The 21,374-nt window shown below is 42.8% G+C and overlaps 8 protein-coding genes across 11 annotated transcripts; 1 reads left to right on the top strand and 7 right to left on the bottom strand.

Moving 5' to 3' along the window:
• Nucleotides 1-376: 376 nt before the first annotated feature.
• RB195_025259 (uncharacterized protein) lies at nt 377-826 on the bottom strand (the record flags this gene model as incomplete). Its single annotated transcript, XM_013443627.2, has 1 exon — nt 377-826. The coding sequence occupies one exon, from the start codon at nt 824-826 to the stop codon at nt 377-379; it is 450 nt and encodes a 149-aa protein (XP_013299081.2).
• Nucleotides 827-2,298: 1,472 nt separating this feature from the next.
• RB195_025258 (uncharacterized protein) lies at nt 2,299-2,904 on the bottom strand (the record flags this gene model as incomplete). Its single annotated transcript, XM_064213322.1, has 1 exon — nt 2,299-2,904. One exon carries the CDS (start codon nt 2,902-2,904, stop codon nt 2,299-2,301), a length of 606 nt encoding a protein of 201 aa, XP_064069203.1.
• On the bottom strand, nt 2,699-3,801 carry RB195_025257 (uncharacterized protein; the record flags this gene model as incomplete). 2 transcript variants are annotated; one of them, XM_064213320.1, is made up of 2 exons in its annotated part: nt 2,699-3,187; nt 3,250-3,801. In XM_064213320.1, 2 exons carry the CDS (start codon nt 3,799-3,801, stop codon nt 2,699-2,701), a joined length of 1,041 nt encoding a protein of 346 aa, XP_064069201.1. The 2 variants fall into 2 exon arrangements, with proteins under 2 accessions (XP_064069201.1, XP_064069202.1); XM_064213321.1 differs by having other exon boundaries at nt 3,148-3,801.
• An 80-nt stretch (nt 3,802-3,881) lies between these two features.
• RB195_025256 (uncharacterized protein) lies at nt 3,882-5,132 on the bottom strand (the record flags this gene model as incomplete). Its single annotated transcript, XM_064213319.1, has 1 exon — nt 3,882-5,132. The coding sequence occupies one exon, from the start codon at nt 5,130-5,132 to the stop codon at nt 3,882-3,884; it is 1,251 nt and encodes a 416-aa protein (XP_064069200.1).
• An 89-nt stretch (nt 5,133-5,221) lies between these two features.
• RB195_025255 (uncharacterized protein) lies at nt 5,222-8,347 on the bottom strand (the record flags this gene model as incomplete). Of its 2 annotated transcripts, none has more annotated exons than XM_064213318.1 (4): nt 5,222-5,717; nt 5,785-5,978; nt 7,387-7,586; nt 8,236-8,347. In XM_064213318.1, 4 exons carry the CDS (start codon nt 8,345-8,347, stop codon nt 5,222-5,224), a joined length of 1,002 nt encoding a protein of 333 aa, XP_064069198.1. The 2 variants fall into 2 exon arrangements, with proteins under 2 accessions (XP_064069198.1, XP_064069199.1); XM_064213317.1 differs by having other exon boundaries at nt 5,794-5,978.
• A 576-nt stretch (nt 8,348-8,923) lies between these two features.
• RB195_025254 (uncharacterized protein) lies at nt 8,924-9,472 on the top strand (the record flags this gene model as incomplete). The annotated part of the gene is made up of 1 exon (XM_064213316.1): nt 8,924-9,472. One exon carries the CDS (start codon nt 8,924-8,926, stop codon nt 9,470-9,472), a length of 549 nt encoding a protein of 182 aa, XP_064069197.1.
• Nucleotides 9,473-9,760: 288 nt separating this feature from the next.
• On the bottom strand, nt 9,761-10,960 carry RB195_025253 (uncharacterized protein; the record flags this gene model as incomplete). 2 transcript variants are annotated; one of them, XM_064213314.1, is made up of 3 exons in its annotated part: nt 9,761-10,318; nt 10,428-10,658; nt 10,901-10,960. In XM_064213314.1, 3 exons carry the CDS (start codon nt 10,958-10,960, stop codon nt 9,761-9,763), a joined length of 849 nt encoding a protein of 282 aa, XP_064069195.1. The 2 variants fall into 2 exon arrangements, with proteins under 2 accessions (XP_064069195.1, XP_064069196.1); XM_064213315.1 differs by having other exon boundaries at nt 10,428-10,643.
• A 2,265-nt stretch (nt 10,961-13,225) lies between these two features.
• Nucleotides 13,226-20,153, bottom strand: RB195_025252 (uncharacterized protein; the record flags this gene model as incomplete). The annotated part of the gene is made up of 7 exons (XM_013443626.2): nt 13,226-13,372; nt 13,461-13,520; nt 13,581-13,664; nt 18,230-18,323; nt 18,421-18,548; nt 18,704-18,825; nt 19,934-20,153. The coding sequence occupies 7 exons, from the start codon at nt 20,151-20,153 to the stop codon at nt 13,226-13,228; spliced, it is 855 nt and encodes a 284-aa protein (XP_013299080.1).
• Between the last annotated feature and the right edge of the window lie 1,221 nt (nt 20,154-21,374).

Raw genomic sequence — 21,374 nt, 5'->3', positions numbered from 1 at the left:
AAAGTTCCACGCGTGAACGGATAGACTCGTAGGTTGTCCGTGCTCGGCGATTTTTTGTGGTTTCGTAGTCACAAACATCGAGTGGCGTCTCTATCCACTTCCTGAAGCCTTAGTTGCAGGAACGCTTTTTCAACATCCGTGATTAACGCTATGCGCCCTATGCGGAATCTTAGGAGGAGTCCATAGAGTTTCGGAAGCAGGACTGGTCCTCTGTGAAGTGTATCATTCAAAGAAGGACTATTCTTAAAGTGAACTGAAGCATCAAAAACTATTCGAAGCTTGGTTGTGCTCTTATGTGGCGTTAGCACGGCCTGATGAGTGAGGTAGTGTATCTTGCCTTCCACCGGTATATCTTCGTCCACCAGTTCGATGACGTTCAATCATCATGACGCTCCTGCTCCTTGAATGTGTCGTTGTACTTGTTCAGAAGCTCCTTGTCCTTTTGGAACGAATTCCACACACTGTCAAGTCGTCGTAATGCAATAGCTCTGTTATCCGGTAACGTAGTGGTGATTTCTCTCCAAGGAAGAGGACATAGTAACCGTCTTCTCTTTTCTGCACCGTATCCAAGAATCCTTTCAACACTTTCTCGTCTATCAAGGCCTGGACGTCTCTCTTTGGTTGCACGAATTCCTGTGTACCTTCTTCTTATATGGCCCAGTACTTCTCCCATAGTGCTGGCTCTGGTTGAATCACCTTGATCACCTTGACTCCCGTTGATCTTCGAACTGGTCGAGCTGGCGCCAGTAATTCTTCCATTTGTCCCGATCGCGTGCCAGAGTAGCCCAGTGGTTCCTCTTTTCGCGTGGGACACGAAGAGCATCATATTTTTCTTTGAAGGACTTCGTGAAGAAATCTGACCATCGGGTCGGCGGTCTTCCTGTAGTGCGTTTAATATCGCGGGGAACCCAGTCGCTCACGGCTCTGGTCCAACGGTTGTCGTTAAAGCGCATCAGGTGTCCGCCCCACCCTATTTTACTTTCCTTGGTCGTCTTAGTCTGGATAAAGCGGCTTGTTGGAGTTCACTCGATAGCGTTTGGGAGTTCAGCGTGACGAAACGAATGGTTGTTGTCAAAGATTCCATGCTCCCTTCAAGCAGTTGACCTTTCAGGTTATGGGCTTTGGCGGTGTGCTGGACGACAGCACCTTTTTGCAATGTATGGGAAGCTTTCGCCATATAACAGTGCAGGTTATATAGCTCGTACGTTCCCAATGTGCGCCTCGCGTTTGGTTAAAGCAGGGCCACCACGTGCAGGTAGCAATCAGACTCGTATACGCGACCCCTAGGTGGGAAAAAACATTCAAATGCACCAAGCCCTCTCAGAGCTCATCGCAGAAAATGTCATAAAAATGCTCTTTTGTGCAAAGCTCCCACGATCCTATCGTACGAACCCGAAATTGTGGCTTGCAGAACTTTGGAGGCGTTTTGGATAAATGCTAAAAGTCCAAAAAAGTATAGAAAGAAGGAATGCACGGCCGTGACCAACGAGCTGGCTCTGTATAAAGATCTCTGCGGGTTTTGATCTACGGAGTCATATGCGGGTCGCGTCCTAATAAGTATTAGCAGAGCGATCTTATCACATGGAGGTGCGCTAATATCACGGCAACGCGGCCACTTAGGTAAACACAGGGATTTGGGCTCTTTTGGTTCGGATTATGCATGTTCCATCTTATGGAATGATGACTTGTTCTGGATGAGGTTAGCCGTTGTGGTGAGGTTAGTCGAAAGGTTAGCCGTAATAAGGTTTGTTATTAATCTTGACTCCTGCTTCTACAAGTTGCAATCTCTTTGCCAAGACTCAAGGAAAGTCGAACTTCCACGCTTAGTGCTTAATATTGCGTACTCATCCAATCATTGGACTCAATGTCATTATGTTAAAGGTTAAACATATGAAGTGTTTGGCGTTGATCAGTCACTTATGATGCGCCAACGTTGAGTGTTGATGTGGAAGCTGTCTTTAAACATTTGAAAAAGAATTAAGTATACAAATGAATACTATTACTATAGTAATTACTACAAAAATATGTAGTACCAAATACAATACAAATACTACAAACAAATACAAAATGGATAATGTTAGGTAAGAACGATTTAAGGCTCGACCAATTGCACTTACGCATTTGTGAAACGAGTATAGAACAGACTTATAAAACTCAGCATTTGTTTGATTGACGGGACGATGTTACTGCTCTCGACACCGTAAATGAAACAAAGCAAAGTTATTCATTTGAGAATACATCATGAATGCAGCGATGTTTTTATGAATGAAAATCGTTCATGTTTCTCCTTGACCTTGATCACCTTGACTCCCGTTGATCTTCGAACTGGTCGAGCTGGCGCCAGTAATTCTTCCATTTGTCCCGATCGCGTGCCAGAGTAGCCCAGTGGTTCCTCCTTTCGCATGAGACACGAAGAGCATCATATTTTTCTTTGAAGGACTTCGTGAAGAAATCTGACCATCGGATCGGCGGTCTTGCTGTAGTGCGCTTAATATTGCGGGGAACCCAGTCGCTCACGACTCTGGTCCAGCGGTTGTCATTAAAGCGCATCACGTGTCCCGCCCACCTTATTTTACTTTCCTTGGCAAACGCAGCAGAGTCTCTAATCTTTGATCGCTGACGTAGGAGAGAACTTCGAATCCCGTCCCTCACTTGCGTGAAACGGGATACTCCTAGCATCACTCTCTCAATTGCGCGTTCAATGACGCTCACCGCGTTTTCTTCCTGCTTGCGAAATGCCCAGATTTCCGAAGCATAAGTCAAAGCAGGAAGTACGGTGGTGTTGAAGAGATGAGCACGGAGCCGGGTGTTCCTGGTCTTCCTCACCACATCCTCGATGCTCTTGTACGCTCCCCAAGCCGCTCGTTTCCTCCTGCCCAGCTCGGGGGTCAGGTCGTTCATCATGTTTAGTTCTCGACCCAGATAAACGTAGCTGGTGCATTATGTTCGTTCCGTTGAGCGTGAATGGGGCATCCGAGACCCATCCGTTCCGCATGAACATCGTCTTTTGTAGATTCAGCTGAAGACCGATGCATCCACATGTTTCGTCGAATTCGGTCAGCATTCGTTCCGCTTGGCTGATGCTAGGTGTTATCAGTACGATGTTATCAGCAAAGCGCAAATGGTGTAGCTGCCGACCATCAACCTTCACTCCCATGTCGTTCCATTCCAACTTTCGAATTGCGTTCTTGAGGGTGGCTGTGAATATTTTGGGTGAAATTGTATCACCCTGTCGGACCCCCCTCTTACGTCAATGATGATGTTCTTGTAGAATGGCGAAATTCCGGTCGTAAAGTTACTGTACAACTCTCGAAGTACCTTTATGTGCTGAGTAGAGACGCCTTGGTTGTCCAAGGCTTCCACGACCGCCTCCATCTCAACTGAGTCGAAGGCCTTTTTCAAGTCGATGAAGGTGAGACAGAGCGGCATCTTGTACTCTCGTGATACCTCGATGAGTTTCGAAACAGTGTGAATGTGGTCAATCGTGCTGAATCCTTTTCGAAACCCTGCTTGCTCGCATGGCTGCCCTTCATCCAAGACCTTTTCAATCCTATTAAGGATTACTCTTGTAAAGAGCTTGTAGATGACGGACAGCAGGCAGATTGGACGATAGTTGCCGATGTCATGTGGATCTCCCTTTTTATACAACAACACGGTCTTGCTGGTCTTCCACTGTTTAGGAACCTTGCATTCCGACAGATAACGTGTAAAGAGCCTCGCCAGGGTGTTGATGAGTACTGGCGGAAGGCTCTTCAGGTGTTCTGGTCTTATCGTGTCGGGACCGGTACCGTACGATTTCATACTGACATGATAGTATGTCGTATTTCGGACAGGAGAACCTCTGGAATGACTTGTCCATTTTCCCTCAGATGGTGAGGAGGTTAGTGGACATGGCTGTCGAAGAGATCAGGGTAGAAGTCGTAGATGATTTTCTCCATCTCCCTTCTCGATGTAATGGCTGTTCCCTTTGGGTTCCGGAGAGCAGTCATCCTCGTCTTACGACTGGCGAAGTCTCGGCGGGCATAGCGGATGCTTTTCCCCGCCTCTGCAGCTTCAGCCAGCACTTCTGCTCTTCTCTCTTTAAGGTCTTCCTTTATCGCCTCTCTGCAAAGCTTTGCGAGCTCGGACGTGAGTTCTTGGTTCCCTGCGGCTCGTGCTGCTCCAAGCTGGCGTATCAGCTCAAGAGTTTCATGAGACAGGCACCTCTTGGTGGTTTTAAAACTCTCAGCCTTCTTCGCGCGGTCGTGAAGGTGTTCAACAGGCCGGTCATATTCCTCGTCGATGTTGTCCATTGCGGAATCTTCCCAAAAGCCGGCTAGCGTAGCGAAGAGATCCCAGTTGATGGTAGTCCTGGGATTTCTCTCTCTGAACTTGGCGGCTTTCTCTGCTCTACTTGTGAAGGAAAATCTTCCTCGGAGGAGGCGATGGTCCGATTCCGTATAGAACTTTGGTACAACACCGACGTCCGTCAGGCAGAACCTTTTATTGACGATGATGTGGTCTATTTCATTACGGTACCCTCCACCAGGTGACTCCCACGTCCAGCGTAGAGAGGAGGGCTTCTGGAATTGCGAGTTCCTATGGATGGTCTTAGTCGTCATGATGAACTCGGAGAGCCTCTCCCCCTGGTCATTCCATTGAAGGCCGCGGGTCCCGATGTGAAGTTCCTCCGGCGTTCTTCTTGGGCCAACCTTGGCGTTGAAATCGCCAATTATGACCTTGTAGAAGACATGGTCTTCTCGGTAGAACTTCTCCAGGTCCATATAGAAAGCTTCGACTTCTTCTTCTTCGTAGCTTGATGTTGGAACGTAAGCGACGAAGATAGTCAAAGCTGGTGTTGGGCCACATCTTCTCATCCGCAGACGTCCGATTCGGGTCGTAAGTTGTTCAAAAGAGTTGATGTTCTTTGCCATACTCGTGTTGACGAGGACGCCAACTCCACCAACACCTCTACGGTCGCATGTTCCTAAGAACAGTTCTTCTCCAGTTTCATATACGGCGTTGAGAGGGTGACGTCGTCTCACCTCGGTCAGTCCGATGACGCTGTACTTGATCTTCTTGGCTTGCATCATCAGATCTTCGATGGCCGCTTCCGATGCAAGCGTACGTGCGTTATAAGTACAGATCGCCATCCTAGTCCTTTTCCGTTTTGGTAGCCTACATGACTCCCTATGAAAAACGTGTTCACCCTGGTTTCCCGTGACCAGTACTTCCCTCCATCTTAGAGCATACCGTTTTTCAGCACTTGAGTAACCTGCCGTGTCGCTTGGACTTGTCCTGTTAACAAGTGTCCCAGACGGGTCGGTAACAAGTATAAGCCTGATGGAAGACGTACGTGAACTTGATTTTCTCTTATGAGTTGCCATAGTTGGTCGCTTCCCAATAAAATCAACGACTTAGTAGCTGTACGCGCTTGCATAAGATTGACGTTCAGATTGCGTTCATTGATAAACGCGACATCTTCATCTAGCATTGGAGGAGTTCGCAAAGTGCTAGTGAGCGTACTGTGGGTGAGAAATTCTAACGAACATGGCTCTCCTTCTTCGTCCCATATCTCCAACGGTACCTTACGACTCGTGCATACCTGTATACGCTCTGATCCGAAAGTTCGTACGCGCAAAGTTGTTGTACTCAAGGCTGGTAGACATAGTTCGTCTGCCAGCTTCTGATCAATAAAGAAACACTCGGCACCCGAATCTAGTAGTGCCGCTACTTTCCTCAATTCATGTGATGATGGATCCAAAATGGTGAGTTCTCCTATCGGTAGGTACGTCTCCCGAATACCCGAGGTACCTCGAATGGAGTTCAGCTACTGCGTCTTCTAGCTGTGCGATATGCGCAGCGCTTTGTTCTGGTTGCTGGTTGTTTAACTGATGAGTCGTTGTTGACGTTGAGCTCGGTTTGTGATTAACCCTCGCTTTTTCCTTTCCGCGCACGACGGAGACTGGTTTCTCTTGTCGTGGCGTTGATGCTGTCGCCTTGAAACAGCACGATGTAGAGTGTCCTCCTTTACACTCGCACACGAGCTTCGTACACTCCGTAGTATTGTGTTGTGGGGACGCAAAAATGAAGCACAACTTTTGTTCCTGTAGATAGTTAGCTCATTCCTGGGGCGTACTATACTTTGTACATGATGCCGCTTTGTGGTCCTCGCAACAGTACATAGATGCTAATCGTTCTTTATTCGGCTTCCCCGAATATGTTTGAAGTGGTGTGGTGCTCTTTGACGTGAAAAGGGCCATCTTTTCTTTCTCCGAAATGAATTGATCCAATGAACTAAAAAGCTGCTTCATTAAAAAGGATTCCTTCGTAAAGTACTTCTTTTTGACACATCCCTCGAAATGCTCTCGGGAAACCTGGCCAATACTTGCCTCACCATCCATTGGCTGTTCACGTGTTCTCCTTTATCTCTCAGTTGAGATACAATGACCTGCAGTTCTTCCAGGAGGACGCGCTGATCCTTAGTTGACGGTGACCGTAATGTAGTGGTTTCCAATCTTACTATCAACCAGTGTACTAGCTAATCTCTGTCTAAATACTTCGCGTGGAGAAAGTCAATTGCGTTCTGACAGTTCTCGCCCGAGATCTTGAACTGTTTGACTGCGTTGTAAGCCTTCTCCTTTCAACGCGCTTAAGAGGTAATTGAACTTGAAGATTGGTTGTAGTGGTTGCGAGTGGACGTTGACTTGAAATAGGGTCCAGAAATTGTACCAATCCCATACGTTTCCACTGAAACTCGGGATGGGAATTGTGGGTAGGTCGATCCTTCTAGTCCTAATGGGAGAGTCATCTGACTCGCGCTTCGCCTCCATGGCGCTCGAGCGCGCTTGACTTCCTTCTGTATGTGACATAAAGGTTCGCAGTCGACCTTGCAATAGAGCCGTATACTCCACATCCGTGTTGAGGGCTTCTTCGGCCTTCGCTGAACACTCTTCATAGTCATCCGTCTCGCTTTTGGTTGGCGTCTTCAGTTGGTCGTACACGCTCGCATATCGTTGCAATGCTTGGTTTATCCTAGCGGTGTATTCCTCTTTTTGTCCTATTGCTTCTTGCGTCCGTTTCCGGTAATCATTTTCTTACGTGTGAGCCGTTTCCTTCATCTTACACCGTGACTTCCTCGTTCTTGAAACACGCTATTGTTGCCTCAAGAGTACTACAATATCTTGCCAGAAGGCGTTTCTGGGACAAACACTGCTTCGACATACTTATCATAATGATAATTGAATGAATGGATGAACGAAACAGAAATACGTGCTAACGAGCAATCGCAAACGTGTAATAAAATGTATGCAAATCAACAATAATCCCGGGCGAATCGAAATCTCGCACCAAAGGAAAGCTAACGAAATGGGAATACTGAACCGTTGAAATCGTTTCGAGTCCGACCTGTCTCTTCGTTGTTCCTGAACCACTGAATCCTTGTATCCGATGCTTAAATGCCACTTGTACTTCCCGATGTTTAGCCGCTTGAACCAATTCTGCTACTCGATCGTCGTCCGATGCGCCAAATTGTGGATACGTCACAGTTTGCTCGCTCTGATTTCTTGCCACGCGATAATTCGGTCCAAACGGACGTTCCACAACACCTCAAACTTGGATGATTAAACCTTTATATTTCCAATAACAACACAACAACATAAAGAACAACGGAATCTCGCGATAACGAAAATACATAATATGAAACAACATAATATTCAAAACCTCAAAAACCTATTAAAATTACTACCAGAGCAACAATTATAATCATGCATACAACACATTCTAAGTACACAACGATGATTTACTCCTAGGCTCTCGAACCTTACGCAAAGGGAACTTAACCTATTGAGTACCTACCTACCTTAACCTAAAAAGGCACGTCCTCTTAGCTACCGCTACCCAGCCCATCCCCTCCGTTGCTCGAGTGCAACTGATGCCATTTTCCTGCCGTCGCATCACGTCTCGTCCCACTAACTGATACTCGAGGAGCGTGATAACGGGCCTTTGGAGAGGCGCCGACGGCGCGCGCAGTTTTGGGTCCTGTCTTTGATTATTGATTTTTCTAAGGACAGCTTGCTGTCAGAAATCATTACGGAGAGGTTCTACTCGAACCTTTTCCGTTCATCAACTCCTGTGTTAAGCTCGATCATTCCCGCTGGTGAAGCTCCACCGCGGATTCTCCCTTCGGAAGTACGGGTCGCTATCAGCAGCATGGAACCTGGCACTTCCCCCGGACTTGCTTTTATATCAGCAGACTTTCTTCGGACTGGTGACCATCCACCTCATGTAGTCTTAGCACATGACATCCGACCTTCAGAAAGAAAAGATCCCAGACCAGTGGAAGACCTCGCGAACCGGTCTTATCCATAAGAAAGGTGACGGAGAGGACTGACGGAGAGAACTACCGTCCGATATGCTTGTTGAGCGTGTTATACAAAGTATTCACCAAAATCACGCGCATATATAGGACGTTGGATGAAGCCCAGTCTCAAGATCAAGCTGGATTCCGTCGGGGGTTCAGCTGCTTGGACCACATCCAGACCGTGTTGAGGGTCATAGAGGTTTGCCGGGAATACCGCCTGCCCCTTGTCCTAACCTTCGTCGACTATGAGAAAGCCTTTGACAGCATAGAAACGAATGCAATACTGTCAGCGCTGGTTGATCAGGGTGTGGGTGCGTCGTAGGTGAGGACATTAGCCAATTGCTACGATCGATGCACCACTGAGATACAACTTTTCCACCTCCCCTCACCATACCCGTTGGTAAGGGGGTACGACAAGGCGATACTATATCGCCGAAGCTGTTCACGGCTGCATTGCAATGAATAATGAAGTCACTTTCCTGGGAAAAAAGGGGCATACGTGTTGATGGAAGATTTCTCTCGAACCTTCGTTTCGCGGACGACATTGTTCTCTTTTCGAGCACTATCAATGAAGCAGAAACGATGCTCAACGAATTGAACGAAGCAGGGAAGAGAATAGGACTACGAATAAACAGAAAGAAAACACAGTTCATGAAGAACGCCTACTGTGAGGACGGAAGAGTACAAACCGAAGGCTCTCAAATCGTGGAAACTTCGTCATACGTATACCTCGGACGTTCTATAAATATGGGAAACGACTTGAAGGAAGTGCTGAATAGGGGGATGAGAGCAGCGCGGGCAGCATTCGCAGCCGTCAGGGAAGCTACGGACCAACTGACGGACCAAGATTTTCGTGCCTGTCTGTTCGACTCGACATTTCTTCCAGCGCTCTGTTACGCAGCGGAGACGTGGGCGGACACCGCTACCACGTCTAGGAAGCTACTTACTACCAACAGAGCCCTTGAGAGATGCCTTTTAAAGTTTGACCGGCGCAGACAACACCTAGCCGGTCTTCGCAGCTCCGACTTAAGAGATATGTCCTGTCTTTGCGACCCAGCGGAATATGTATCGAAAGCAAAACATAGATGGGCTGGTCACATCATGAGAAGAATCGACGATGGATGGACTTAAAGAACGCTAAAGTGGATCCCAAGAGATGCAAAACGCCCTCGAGGGAGACCGCCAACGAGATGGGGTGACGTGTTCACTACATGGATGGACCAGCTGAGAGATCAGCTGGATACGGCTCAAGGACCTCGTCAACGTCACTCACGAAGCTTGAGAACATCTTGGATGACAGTGGCGAGGGAAACGAGTGGAACAGATGCTGGGGCCCGCACGTTCAGTGAAGACGGGCCATCTAAGTATCTAAGTAAGTTTTGAGAGCGAAGCAAGATGTTGATATCTTCCACTTGTCATTCACAGCCATACCACATCAATTTCTGCGTTAAGATCTTCATTGTGGCATACACTAAGCCAAAAGTAGCCAATCAGCCGTTTAAGCAGCTTCCTATCTGTGCAGTCAAGCCTCTCCATCGCCGTGGAAGGTGCAGCCCAAGTCTCCGATCGGTACATCATGATGGGACGAATTGCCGGTGGGTAGATTCGCAGCTTTACTTCGTTGGTGATGGAGGTCGACCACAGAAATTTTGTCAAGGAGTTAAAGACACAGATGGCCTTAGCGCATCTTTGCTGAATATATTCCTCGTAGCTGCCGTTCTTCTTAAACATACAGCCCAGGTAACCGAACTCGTCGATGACTTCAGTTCGTTGTTCGTCCACACTGACTTCTGTTCGAAGTCTCGAAGAGACACACAGAGTGCACATTTGCTTGCATTTATCAGGGCCAAGGCGTAATCCATAGGCTGCAGCCAACTTCGATACAAGGTTGACAACATGTTGATGTTTCGTAGTGCTTTTCGTGAATATAACAACATCGTCGGCGTACTCGAGATCAGTCAAGAGGCACCCTGATCTCTAAGACGATGTCGGCAGGACACTGATCGACTGTTCTTCACATTATGTAGTCGATAGCGAAGTTAAACAGAAATGGTCCTGTCACTGCTCCTTGTCTTACTCCAGTTACCACTTCAAACGGTGTTGTACATCCGGCTGGTGTTCGAACTGCAGCAGTTGTTCGTTGATTCATGTCATCAACCAAGCGAACGAACTTTCTTGGTACTCCCTCGGCGCGGAGCGCGTTGAGAAGACGGCCTCGATGAGAAGAGTCGAAAGCGGCTTCAAGGTCCAGAAAAGCTAATTTTATTGGCTTCGAATACCGCTGCCAGATTTCGATCACTCTCTTAACTATGAACACCTGGTCAATCGTAGATCGGCCAGGACGAAAGCCAGCTTGCTGGTCGCGCGTTGTTTCTTCGCGATTTTAAGTCGATTCCTTTGACAGGTCAACAAGAAATCAATAATATATGTATATATTATTTCTTATTATCAAAAGATTTCTTATTATCAAAAGATTACTATTATATGTTATATATATAATAAATATCACGGACGAAGTGAAACATTGAGTGCTCTGATAAACAGTTAATGCAACAGTACCTTATTGTGCCAGTACATCTTGTGTTCCACCTTGTAAGCCTTGTCTGCCACAAAAGACATTTGGTTACCAGGTTTATACAGTGTTGGTCGATTAAGAGTTTTTTTTTCTACTGAGCATGCTTCATCTACTCCACAAAAGAATGTTTTTTTTTTCTGTGGATTGGATTTCCCGCATTAAAATATTTCTCTTGTCTTTTCAATCGTGATCCATTTTGTTGAATAGTCGTTGAGGCCACCTTTCAGTTCGATAGTTGTTACTTGTGCAGAAAAATAGTCTTGGACCACAACCACCTCCATACGCTCTTCCTTTTGTATTCAATTTGAGTACTGTGATTCCTGCCATGGTGCACTAAGAGCAATTGACAGTTCTATCTCCAGCTGGTTATTTTTGAGTTTGACTTAAGATAATGCTACATCTTTCTGCCTGCACTCATCATTCGTAAGCATATGCAGAAGTTTATGCTAACGAACACCAGCAAATCGAACACATCTAAAACAACATACTGGGCAGACAAATCATGCTGTAGATTCAGCTCCAAATCTTATGAAAATGTGACTCACTATATCACCTTCTTAGGACATCCAACACCAGGAAAATATTCGGAGCCAAAGGTCATGTCTTCCATGTTGGTTACATTGAACGTTGTGTTGAATTTATTGGAATCGAGATACCATAACCAGTGTAGGAAAGTTTATTTTTATTTTTATGTTCATTTTCACACTGAAATTACAAAGCACAAGAAAGAAGTGAATAAAAGTCAAAAAATATACTGACAGTACAAAACACTACCATTCGGAAAAATGCAATACGCAGCATACGTCGTATGCAATTGATGGATAAGAACGCTCCGATCCAAATCTCGCAAAAATTGGTAACGGGCGCATTTGTCAGTGGATTGGGGTTCACGCAAAAGCATCGATTAAGTAATAAAAAGAAATAACACATCGGAGTCGGTAAACCCCTTTCCAGCGTAGCCATCTTTTCATTTTGAAATACGCCCCGAAAAATTGAACTCTTTGCGAGGAGAAAGGTATTGAGGTCATTGTAGTGAACACGCCATCATGAAAGTGATGTATGTACTGCTTTCTATTTTAAGTGAATTATACTTTGGAGTTCAATTTTCACTAGCGACGAACTTTCCTCAATCCGCTAAAAGAGGCAAAGTCAAGAACGAAACGAACGAACAGAACACGGAATACATTTTACCAACTGTGGTAGGACAAGACCCTTGCGGGCTCAGCGACCTATGAAAATGATCGGCAGGGAACGGCGACCTTGGAAAGGTACTGTCTATCTGCTACTGTCTACTGTCTATCGGACAAAATTTTCGTGAGGAATTCGTAGAACTGTTGGAAGAGGAGACTTAAGACCTCGCAAATATAAGCTTACAGCCAGGCCAGTTTCAAGTAAAATTCTATGTAACTGATTGCTTCTCCCAATAAGCTTGCTTGAACACAACATTGAATGATGATATCGCGCTGGCACATTTGGACTTTTCCAGCTGCTCTTCAAGAAAACAATAAAATTCTTAGTGTTTTGCTATAGTGTGTCTGCGATGTTTTTAGATGGAACCTTTATTTGCCTGACGTTTCGGCTTTTTCGCCGTCTTCAGAGGCCTAAATAGAGGATGACTGGAACAATGCTACGTTTATCCCGTCAAGTGCCACACCACCTTGGGTCAGTGTTTCGATTCCATCTAAAAACCTCGCAGGCACACTATAGCAAAACACAAACAGAATATGCCGAGGTTTCAAGTCAAAAGAACATTCGAACTACTACATAAAAATTCTTAGTGTTTTGTCCTGACTAATTTTTCTTAAGGTCTATCCCTGACTAGAAAAATATAATTCATAACATCTATGAATTGTTCCGTGTGCCTTGTTCCCTCTAAGAAAAATTCTGGACAGAAATTTTATTCCACAAACAATAAGATTTGCAAAATCTGACGACTCTTCAGTTGAAAAAGTTTTTTCTCTGCAATACATTCACTTTCGTAGCTTTCTTGCATTTGTCGTTATTCTTACGGAGAGGTTACTCAAGCTGGTGCCGTGTTAGAATGATGTGGAAGAAATTTTCGACACATTCCAACATGACACAAAGTGATAACAATCTTGGATTTATTTGAATATTTTAATGTGGTAGGACTAAACAGTTGGTATATCTTTGAATAGGCAACTGGTCTCAAAATGTACAACACAGGGTTTTCAACAAGTTGAAGACGAAGGAAGGGTTGTGATATACCCGAATCGAAAAAGAGACGATCAAATAGAACGAGATAGGCAAGAAAAAGTTGTTATAGAGGAGGACACCTTATAATGATCCTATTAACTCTGCTGAGAAACTGTAGCATAAATCCAGTGACATCCTATCATTCCATCCTTGGAGTCGTGTAACAAATCATTCATTTCCTTCGGGCTCAGCTGATTGATTGGACGATTAAAAATGCGTGCAGCAATAACAAGGGGAATCTCCTGAAATTGTTAACGTAAACAAAAAATATCTCAACGATATCAGTTTCGGAATAGAATAAAATTCCTATGTTCAAGTACTTCTACTCACTCCGGATCTTGCGCGCGAGCTGACGAAGAGATCCCAGAGCTGCTCGGCGCGACTGGCATTCTAAATTAGCTGTTAATGGCTGATATTTTCCCAATAAGATGAATATGAGAAATCTGTAACCTGATCCAGAAACGGAAGAAGTTCGTTTTTGGTAGGAAGGCAGACTTTCAAAGATAGGTCATTGTAGTTGCCGGCTGGTAGACCCTAAATCCAGCTGAGATGAAGAGAAGCAATAAAACATTGGATATAGTGTGATTATCCTCAGTCCTATCCATAATACCAGATGCACCTTATCCTCTCTTACTGCGCACACTTTCGAATCTGGAATTCACAGATGTCAGGTAGGGAAAAGAAAATACGATTGATGATTCAGAATGTTTTTGGCACATGAGTTAAATATGAAATAGATTGACTCCTTGTTTGATCCGATAATTAAACATAGCACAATTTTTCTTCGGTAGGATTAGTTCCGGTGACAAAGAAAAACCGAGAATGGTAGCAACTAACGCTTCAAAACTGGTTAATTTACGTTTGTCCCAATTTTTCGTAACAGATCATTTCCACATGTCCTTTGGCCGAAATCAGATCAAACAATATTCATCCGTGCTTGTAGTGGTTAGCGCCAACCCACCTTTGCGACTCGCAATTTTTTTTTTCAGGTGAATAGATTTACTAAATTCCAAGCCCCATGCTGCCAGCAGTAATTCACCGATTTTTGTAATTTAGGAGAAAGGAGAACTGATTTTCTGATGTTCACCATACCGCCATATGCTTAAAAATGATTCTTTTTTGTTTGAAGTTTCGGGAAACATTCTCTGAATAGACGGTCTTAAAAAATGAAATTCGCAGCAGTACTTAGAGCACATATATTCCGGGGCTTAAATATGCCATTTAAGCCTTGATTCACATGCCGCTTTTTCTAAAGTATAAAGTTCCTCACATCTTCAAATGGTTCCCTCCTATTCAAATAGGAAAACATCAGTTCGGAAACAATGGTAACGAATTTGGTAATAAATAGAAGACAACGATTAAAGTAGATTATGTTGAGCCTTTTATTAAATTGCAGATATTTACTTCCTCGCTCCCCTAATTGTCATTAGATTTGGAAGCAGACACAATAGAGAGAAGCAGAAAAATACGAGATGAGCCCAGGAAACGGCAATTAAGTAAAGTTTCTTCCTCGATGTGCGTATCAGTATGCTCCAGAATGGATTCCTACTGTAAATGTTATACCTTATGATAAGTGACATAGCTGTGACGTGACATTTGCTCAGTTATCGACGTGTATAAAATTTGTTTTCAGTGGAATCCATAGCAGTTGGGTTAGTATAGACGCTGTCAGAGGTTGAAAGTTTCCCACTCGACTGAGTTCGACAAATATCCATAGGTCTTTATTAGCGATGAATGTCTTTAGTTCACAATGTGTTCGTTTTAGAAAAACAGTTATTAGTTGGTGAAGGGCAATGTATGATGTGAGATGGCTGCTGTTTCTTTTCAATGACCGGTTTTAGGCAAAGTTCATCGTTGAAGCGAAAAATAAGAGGAAATACAAAGTGAATTAAACACTTTTTTATTGGCCGTTGAAGATATTATAAAAGTTGTGAATGAATGAGCAGTTACAACTTTGTTTATTCCATGAATATCTCAAATAGTGGGGCGAGTGTAGTGTAGCTGTTAGAGGTTCCGCTGCCTGCACGATCGAACGGAGGTTCGAATCCGCCCTAGTGCTCACCAAGCCTTTCATCCCCTGGGTCTAGAAACTGGCACCATTCTTGTCTGGGAGGATAAAGACACTGACTAGATACATCGGCTAGCCACTGCAAGTCATTGTGCAGGCCAGTTACACGTTCGTAAACCTCAAACGATTCTGAATTGAAGTGAACGTGCGGGCGCATCCCAAGCGGTTTGATTAACGCCAGACACTTTATCCTTTTATCTCCAATAGCAGTATTTTGGTTAAAATTGATGACAAACAAAACAATAAATCAATTTGTGGAACACGTTATAAATAATTATCAGTGCGCACTAGAGGGCAACCATAAAACTATCCGCTATAGGTCCCAACTTGTTATTTTAGAAAAGCTGTAAATGTTATTAATTACATGGTATTATTTTATGTTACTTGTATAAGGATTTCCAATTAGACTTTTTTCCATTTTTAAAGTTAAAAGCCCGTTTAGTACTAAATTACTTTGTAAGGATAGTCATAAATATGCATAAGTAGGAAGTAGAGCTGTTCCCTTTTTACTCACTTCCCTAGTATTCCATTCATAGTCTCCAGATTTTCTCCCACATCGGCTTCACAGTTGGGAGTTTAAGTGAGGGATTTTCTACTAGGATTCAGGACTATTCAATTCAGGAATTCGGGAGAAGGATGTCCGATTTTCAAAATGGGTAGTCCGCATTTGACGTACTGTCTTAACAACTCGCTCCACCGACTGTATCCCTTACTTGATTTAAATGAAATCACCCAAATGACAAACAAGCGTACGAATAACTTGAATAACAGAAAAAACATGACGCACGAAAAAGAGCTAAGAAAATCTCTTCTCACATTTACGAAATGATAACTAAATAATAACGTGGAGATTTTTTCCGCTTCAAAAATACTTACATAAAGAGAACTACTACAAATTTTCATGACATCACTGAAAATTTACTGACTAGGTGAAGTTAATAAATAGAGAACATTTACTTGCTTTTTTTAAAAACGGAAGCTTTTCCAAATCACAGATAAGACTTTAGAGAAATCACCTCTATCAGCTGATGATTGATCGACGGACGGGGTATCCGTCAGTAACGCTAGAACAATATGACTGAATGCCGGATGCAGTCGCATTTCTGCATCAGTGTATAGCCACGAAGTTAAAAAGTCCTAGTGATCATCCTTAATGACATGGATTTCGTTAACTTTGCGCCCCCAGGATTCGCTAATCGATAACACGCTGGCTTTTGTGTTTATCACAATAGTGCGACCACCATTAACGCGAATCATCGGGCTTCGTCAAACACGTATCGGGCCTCGTCAAACATGTATCAAGATCTATACCTGCAACTACCGTATCACAAAGTTTTCTGCCATCAAATTCGTGGATGAAAAGTGGACATACTGGACAGATTATGACATCTGATAATTCAACTACGTCACAATTCACTCACTCGTCACTAAGCGGTACAACTGCCACCGAGTGATTTTTTAAAATTTGATCGTGTTCGGGAATATACTATCAGATTGGGTTGGATACCAATAGGAAACTTCCAAAAACCTCGACGAGTCTTCGAGAAAAAAATCTCCTTTGGGAAACTCAACTTCAGAAAACTCAACTTCAGAAACATAAAAACCACAGAAAATAATTTTACACAAGCTCAATCAGATTCATTTCATTTGAAACATGGAGACATACCAGCTGCTTTTATTTTGAATCGCAAAAGATTTGGTAAAATGACTACTTGGACGTTAATTAGTTACATTTATGACCAAAACTCAACTAATCTGCCCCTTTACACAAAGATTTTGTTAACTTTAAAGAGATAATCAAATCCTAAAATTTGACTTGAATGAACATTACCTGAATGCTTCCTCATATATTTCACTGACTTTTCACATGGAATATGCGAGTATTCGAAAAGCTGTTTTCGAATATTCCATTATTGGAAAAAATTGTGCAACCAAATCTATAGTAAATTATTACAGAGGGATATTTTGTATGACTGTATACTGTGATCAATCACAGAAGTCATTCTATATCACAGAAGACAATTCACTTCAGTAAAGCAAGAAAACCAACTTTTCCAAGATAAAATATGGGATTGACCTGTTGCAAGTCCAAAACTTCTAAGAAAAAATGGGAAAAAAGTCTATTGATTACCTGTAAAATAGATTGTCGAAGATATTAATTTTGCGTGTGGACGAAGAGAAGGATGGAGAAAGGTTTTTCTTGACTCGTTCTATATCCCGGAATTTTCTAGTGCTTTTCTTGTCAGCGAGCGTGTTTCATAAGAGCTACCATTTACATAAACTTATATCTAATCGCATAACATCTAGTCTTCTTAGCAAACACCTGGTGGTAAAACTTACGATTAATCGATATCTTATTTCTTCCATATATCGCACTTTCTCAAGGAACGACCCTGATAATGCATTTTCGTGGATCTATGGTTATGCCCTACCACACAAGAATGAATACGGTTTGACTCTGTCTATAGAAAGGGCAATTAAAGGCAGCGCATAACGAAAAGGGACGTAGTTGGGAAGCTTCTGGGAAAACATAAAGTTCGCGGTGATTACGAGTATGAGCCTGGTACGATACAACGTTTCACACTGACCTATGCGCCACGTCCATGAGCGGTCCGAAGATCAATCAAGCCTCCTCACCGGCCCTTTCAAATAAAACCAGAGAATAACCTGCGGGGTGGCCCGGAGCGTGTACAAGGGTTTTAACGTAAGGATCAAACGCCATTACGGCGCGGATTTTCGGGACGATTAGGGTAACTAAGCGGAGCCACACTCATACTCGTAATCCGCATCCCGAGCTCTATATTTTTCGTCAAACTTCCCAAGCGCATCAGTTTTGTGATACGTTGCCTTTCAGGCGAAAAAAAAAAACATTTAACCTGGATTCACTGTCCTCGTCTCTTTTCATCACATCACAAAATTATTATCTCTATCTTTCAGGCGAACGTAGTAGACAGTAGTGTCGGTCCCTCTTTCATTTGTCCACTTGTGTTTTAAGGAGAAAACTATCAACCAACAGATGCCGGTTCTTTACCTGACTAGAACATTGTGCCGGTTTGTTTCCTTGAAAGATTTGAACGAAGTTTTTGAGTGAGCCTCCCATAGATTGACAAATGTCACAATGAACACTGAACAAGACGAATTACTCAAACTCTCTCAAAATTAATTTTTTTAGATTTTTTTTAGATTTTGGGTATCGAAATAAAAAGAGTAGCAACAGCAAACCATGATCCTATTCCTCCACATCCGTTGCTATCTGCGTTCACGCATCTCTCGGGTTTTCCGTGAATACCAATGCGCGTCTCGAGATGAACGTAATATTTTTTCGATCCAGACAGGCCAGGTGGGAAAACCTATGGAGAATATGCAACTACTGCAGTAACTGCTTACAACATAGCTTGTTAATAGAAACAAAAAGCTCTGTGAAAAAGAAATGTCAATTTTGCCTATGGACATTCGATCTGTCGTACAGTACGTATACTGACCTGGAAATACTAGCGCAACGCACCTCAACTTTTCCTCCACTCATTCGGAAACATTTGTGTCCCTGAGCATTTGTCTCTTCATGAAATTCCACGCCTGCTGTTTTATATGAAGGGAATTTTATGAGAAGATTTTCCTTTTTAGGACCTGGAAAAAAAATGTTTAGAGTCAGAGAAATATTATTGTTCTCTACAAAGGACTTTTCAGACAACATAAGAACATGATCCAATCTAAGTATTGGAGCGAAGAATGGAGCGATTTGCAATGGCGGAATCCTGTTTCGAGGTCACACACACACACACACACACACACACACACACACACACACACACACACACACACACACACACACACACACACACACACACACACACACACACACACACACACACACCACACACCACACACCACACACACTAGTTTAACTAACATCAATTGATCAATAGAAAGAGATAAATCATCCAAGAGAAATTCTGCTTCTAAGATTCTCTCATATTGTATACTACAAAATACTACTGTAATATTCAGACTATGCGAACTCGCTAAGCAGAACTAGCACTTGCAGATTGAGTTTAATTCGTTCGTTTTTTTTTTCAAGAAACATGTAAAGTTACTGTTAACTATTTGCTTGTCATCAGCTGGAAAATGAACACCGTTTAGAACAAATACACAGTGGATGGAGAAAAAAAAAACGAAAACCGGAGGCGTTTCGCAAGACCTTCACATCTAGAAGGATTCCAAGACCTATTATCGTGAGCGCAACCAGTCATATGATGACTCTTTCTTAAAATAAACATTCTCGATGACTTTTGCTGCATTCTTCTACTGTAACATGTTGGCAAGCGTGAAATACCAACAGGGAGGAAATTTCAAAAGATAAAGCTTTTTTTGAAGCTATGTACATCACCTCATACGAACAATTCGTTCCTTACTCAAATATTTAAATCCGTTCTGTGAATTGGTTGAAATGGTCAAACTTTCTTTCAGCATCTAAGTGGAAATACTTGATTAAAAAGCCACAGAACTGCTTTCGTCTACAGTTTGAAATGGAAAACAGAATTGGATGGTGATCAAAATTGCCAAGGACACATCCGAACGAGAGATACAGGTGCAGAAGTGCAATAATTTGACATCCTTTTTTCTTGAATTTAGTTGATTTAAAATGTGACAGGAAGCAAAGATGTGGAAGAATGAATAGAAATCGGGCGTCTCGCCGTTGAAGAACAGAAACACGAGAGTGAATATGAAAAATTACCTGAGCTAACCGAGCATGGGAAATGTCTTTCGATCCTAACCGAAATGTCTGTGGCATAACTTGAATGAGATAATATAGCAAGAAGAAGAATGAGAGGAACGAGGTGTCGCACCATGCCCACCGTATCACTACTGGAAGATTCCTCGCAACGCCTTTTCACTGCACGTCGCTGTTTCCCGCCCTCCGCCTCTCGATCTCTCGTCTGTAGGCGGGCACCCATCTGAAAACTGTTCGGGGCAGCACATTCCCTCAAGAAATATCCGTGTTACTGAAGGAACAGGTTTATAAAAATAGAAGTGAATTACTGATCAATAATGTCTTTGTACAGATTGATGCTAATTTTTCTATTCCTTTTCGTTCGCCTTTGTGAATCCTACACAGCGAGATAAAAAAGAAACAAAAAAAAACCTCCCTTTCGATCCATAGGAATTAGCGAAGATATGAAGTCGCTCGCTTTTCTTTGTTCCACTTATTCTACCACGACAGGATACGCTTTGAACAAAATGCAGGAATAAACAAAGCTCAAAATCTCACAGATATTCTACGCTTGGTTCTTGTTTGACTAGGGACAATATACCAGTGTCTGAGTGCTCTTCAACTGAAAAAAATGGGAAGAAGGATCTGAAAGAGGAAAAAAAAAAGAATGACTAAGCTGCTGCGCAAGGTTTTGCACACAAACCTTTCCTTTAATAGTTCGTTGTTCAATAATGTTTGTCCGATGGGCACCGTCATTTCCCCTAAAGGTCAAGAATCTTCGGTAAATAATCAATATCGCGTACTGGAACGAGAGTATATTTTAAAAACGTAAAATATACGAATAAAATAGTAAAGTATATTCATATTTGAATTGTCATCATCACCCCATGCCAATGGGAGATTGAAATTTCTAGAAGTTGTAACAGTATTTGTAAGTACAAACAAAGCAAACACTTTGTAATTACATGTTGTTTTCGGAACCTACAAGTAATGATAAATGAGTTCACATTCTGCCACTAATCTTAATGTTATCCTTTTCAGAATTAAATAAGAAATTAATGAGGCTGGTTCTGAATAGTAAAACACTGTAGAGAACTCAACTACATAACTTGTCGCTAATCACTCTCGAAAGTGAAATCGCTTCCATTACTTGGATCCATATTCTGTGTTAGGAGTAAAATTCTTGATTTGTCACACAGAACAGTAATTTTAATAGGTTTTCATTACGGAATAATGCACCTCAATTGTTTCCGCTGTTACTGGTATTTGTTCGCAATCAGCGAAGAAAATGTGGCATAAAATAATGTGGTATAAAATACGAGAAAATGCGTGATATAATCAATAAATTATGGAAACCCATACCATTGTTAATTATTACACTGCTTTCGTCGCCTTACTCCAACCTCGAAAATTTGATTAGCTGTTTTAAAACTTGTTTCTGTTTGTTTTTTTCTTGTTTGCTCCG

This window comes from Necator americanus, chromosome X, assembly GCF_031761385.1.
Source record: "Necator americanus strain Aroian chromosome X, whole genome shotgun sequence".
Taxonomy (NCBI): domain Eukaryota; kingdom Metazoa; phylum Nematoda; class Chromadorea; order Rhabditida; family Ancylostomatidae; genus Necator; species Necator americanus.
The sequence above is the reverse complement of the archived record's forward strand: the minus strand, read 5'-3'. Positions and strand labels throughout refer to the sequence as shown.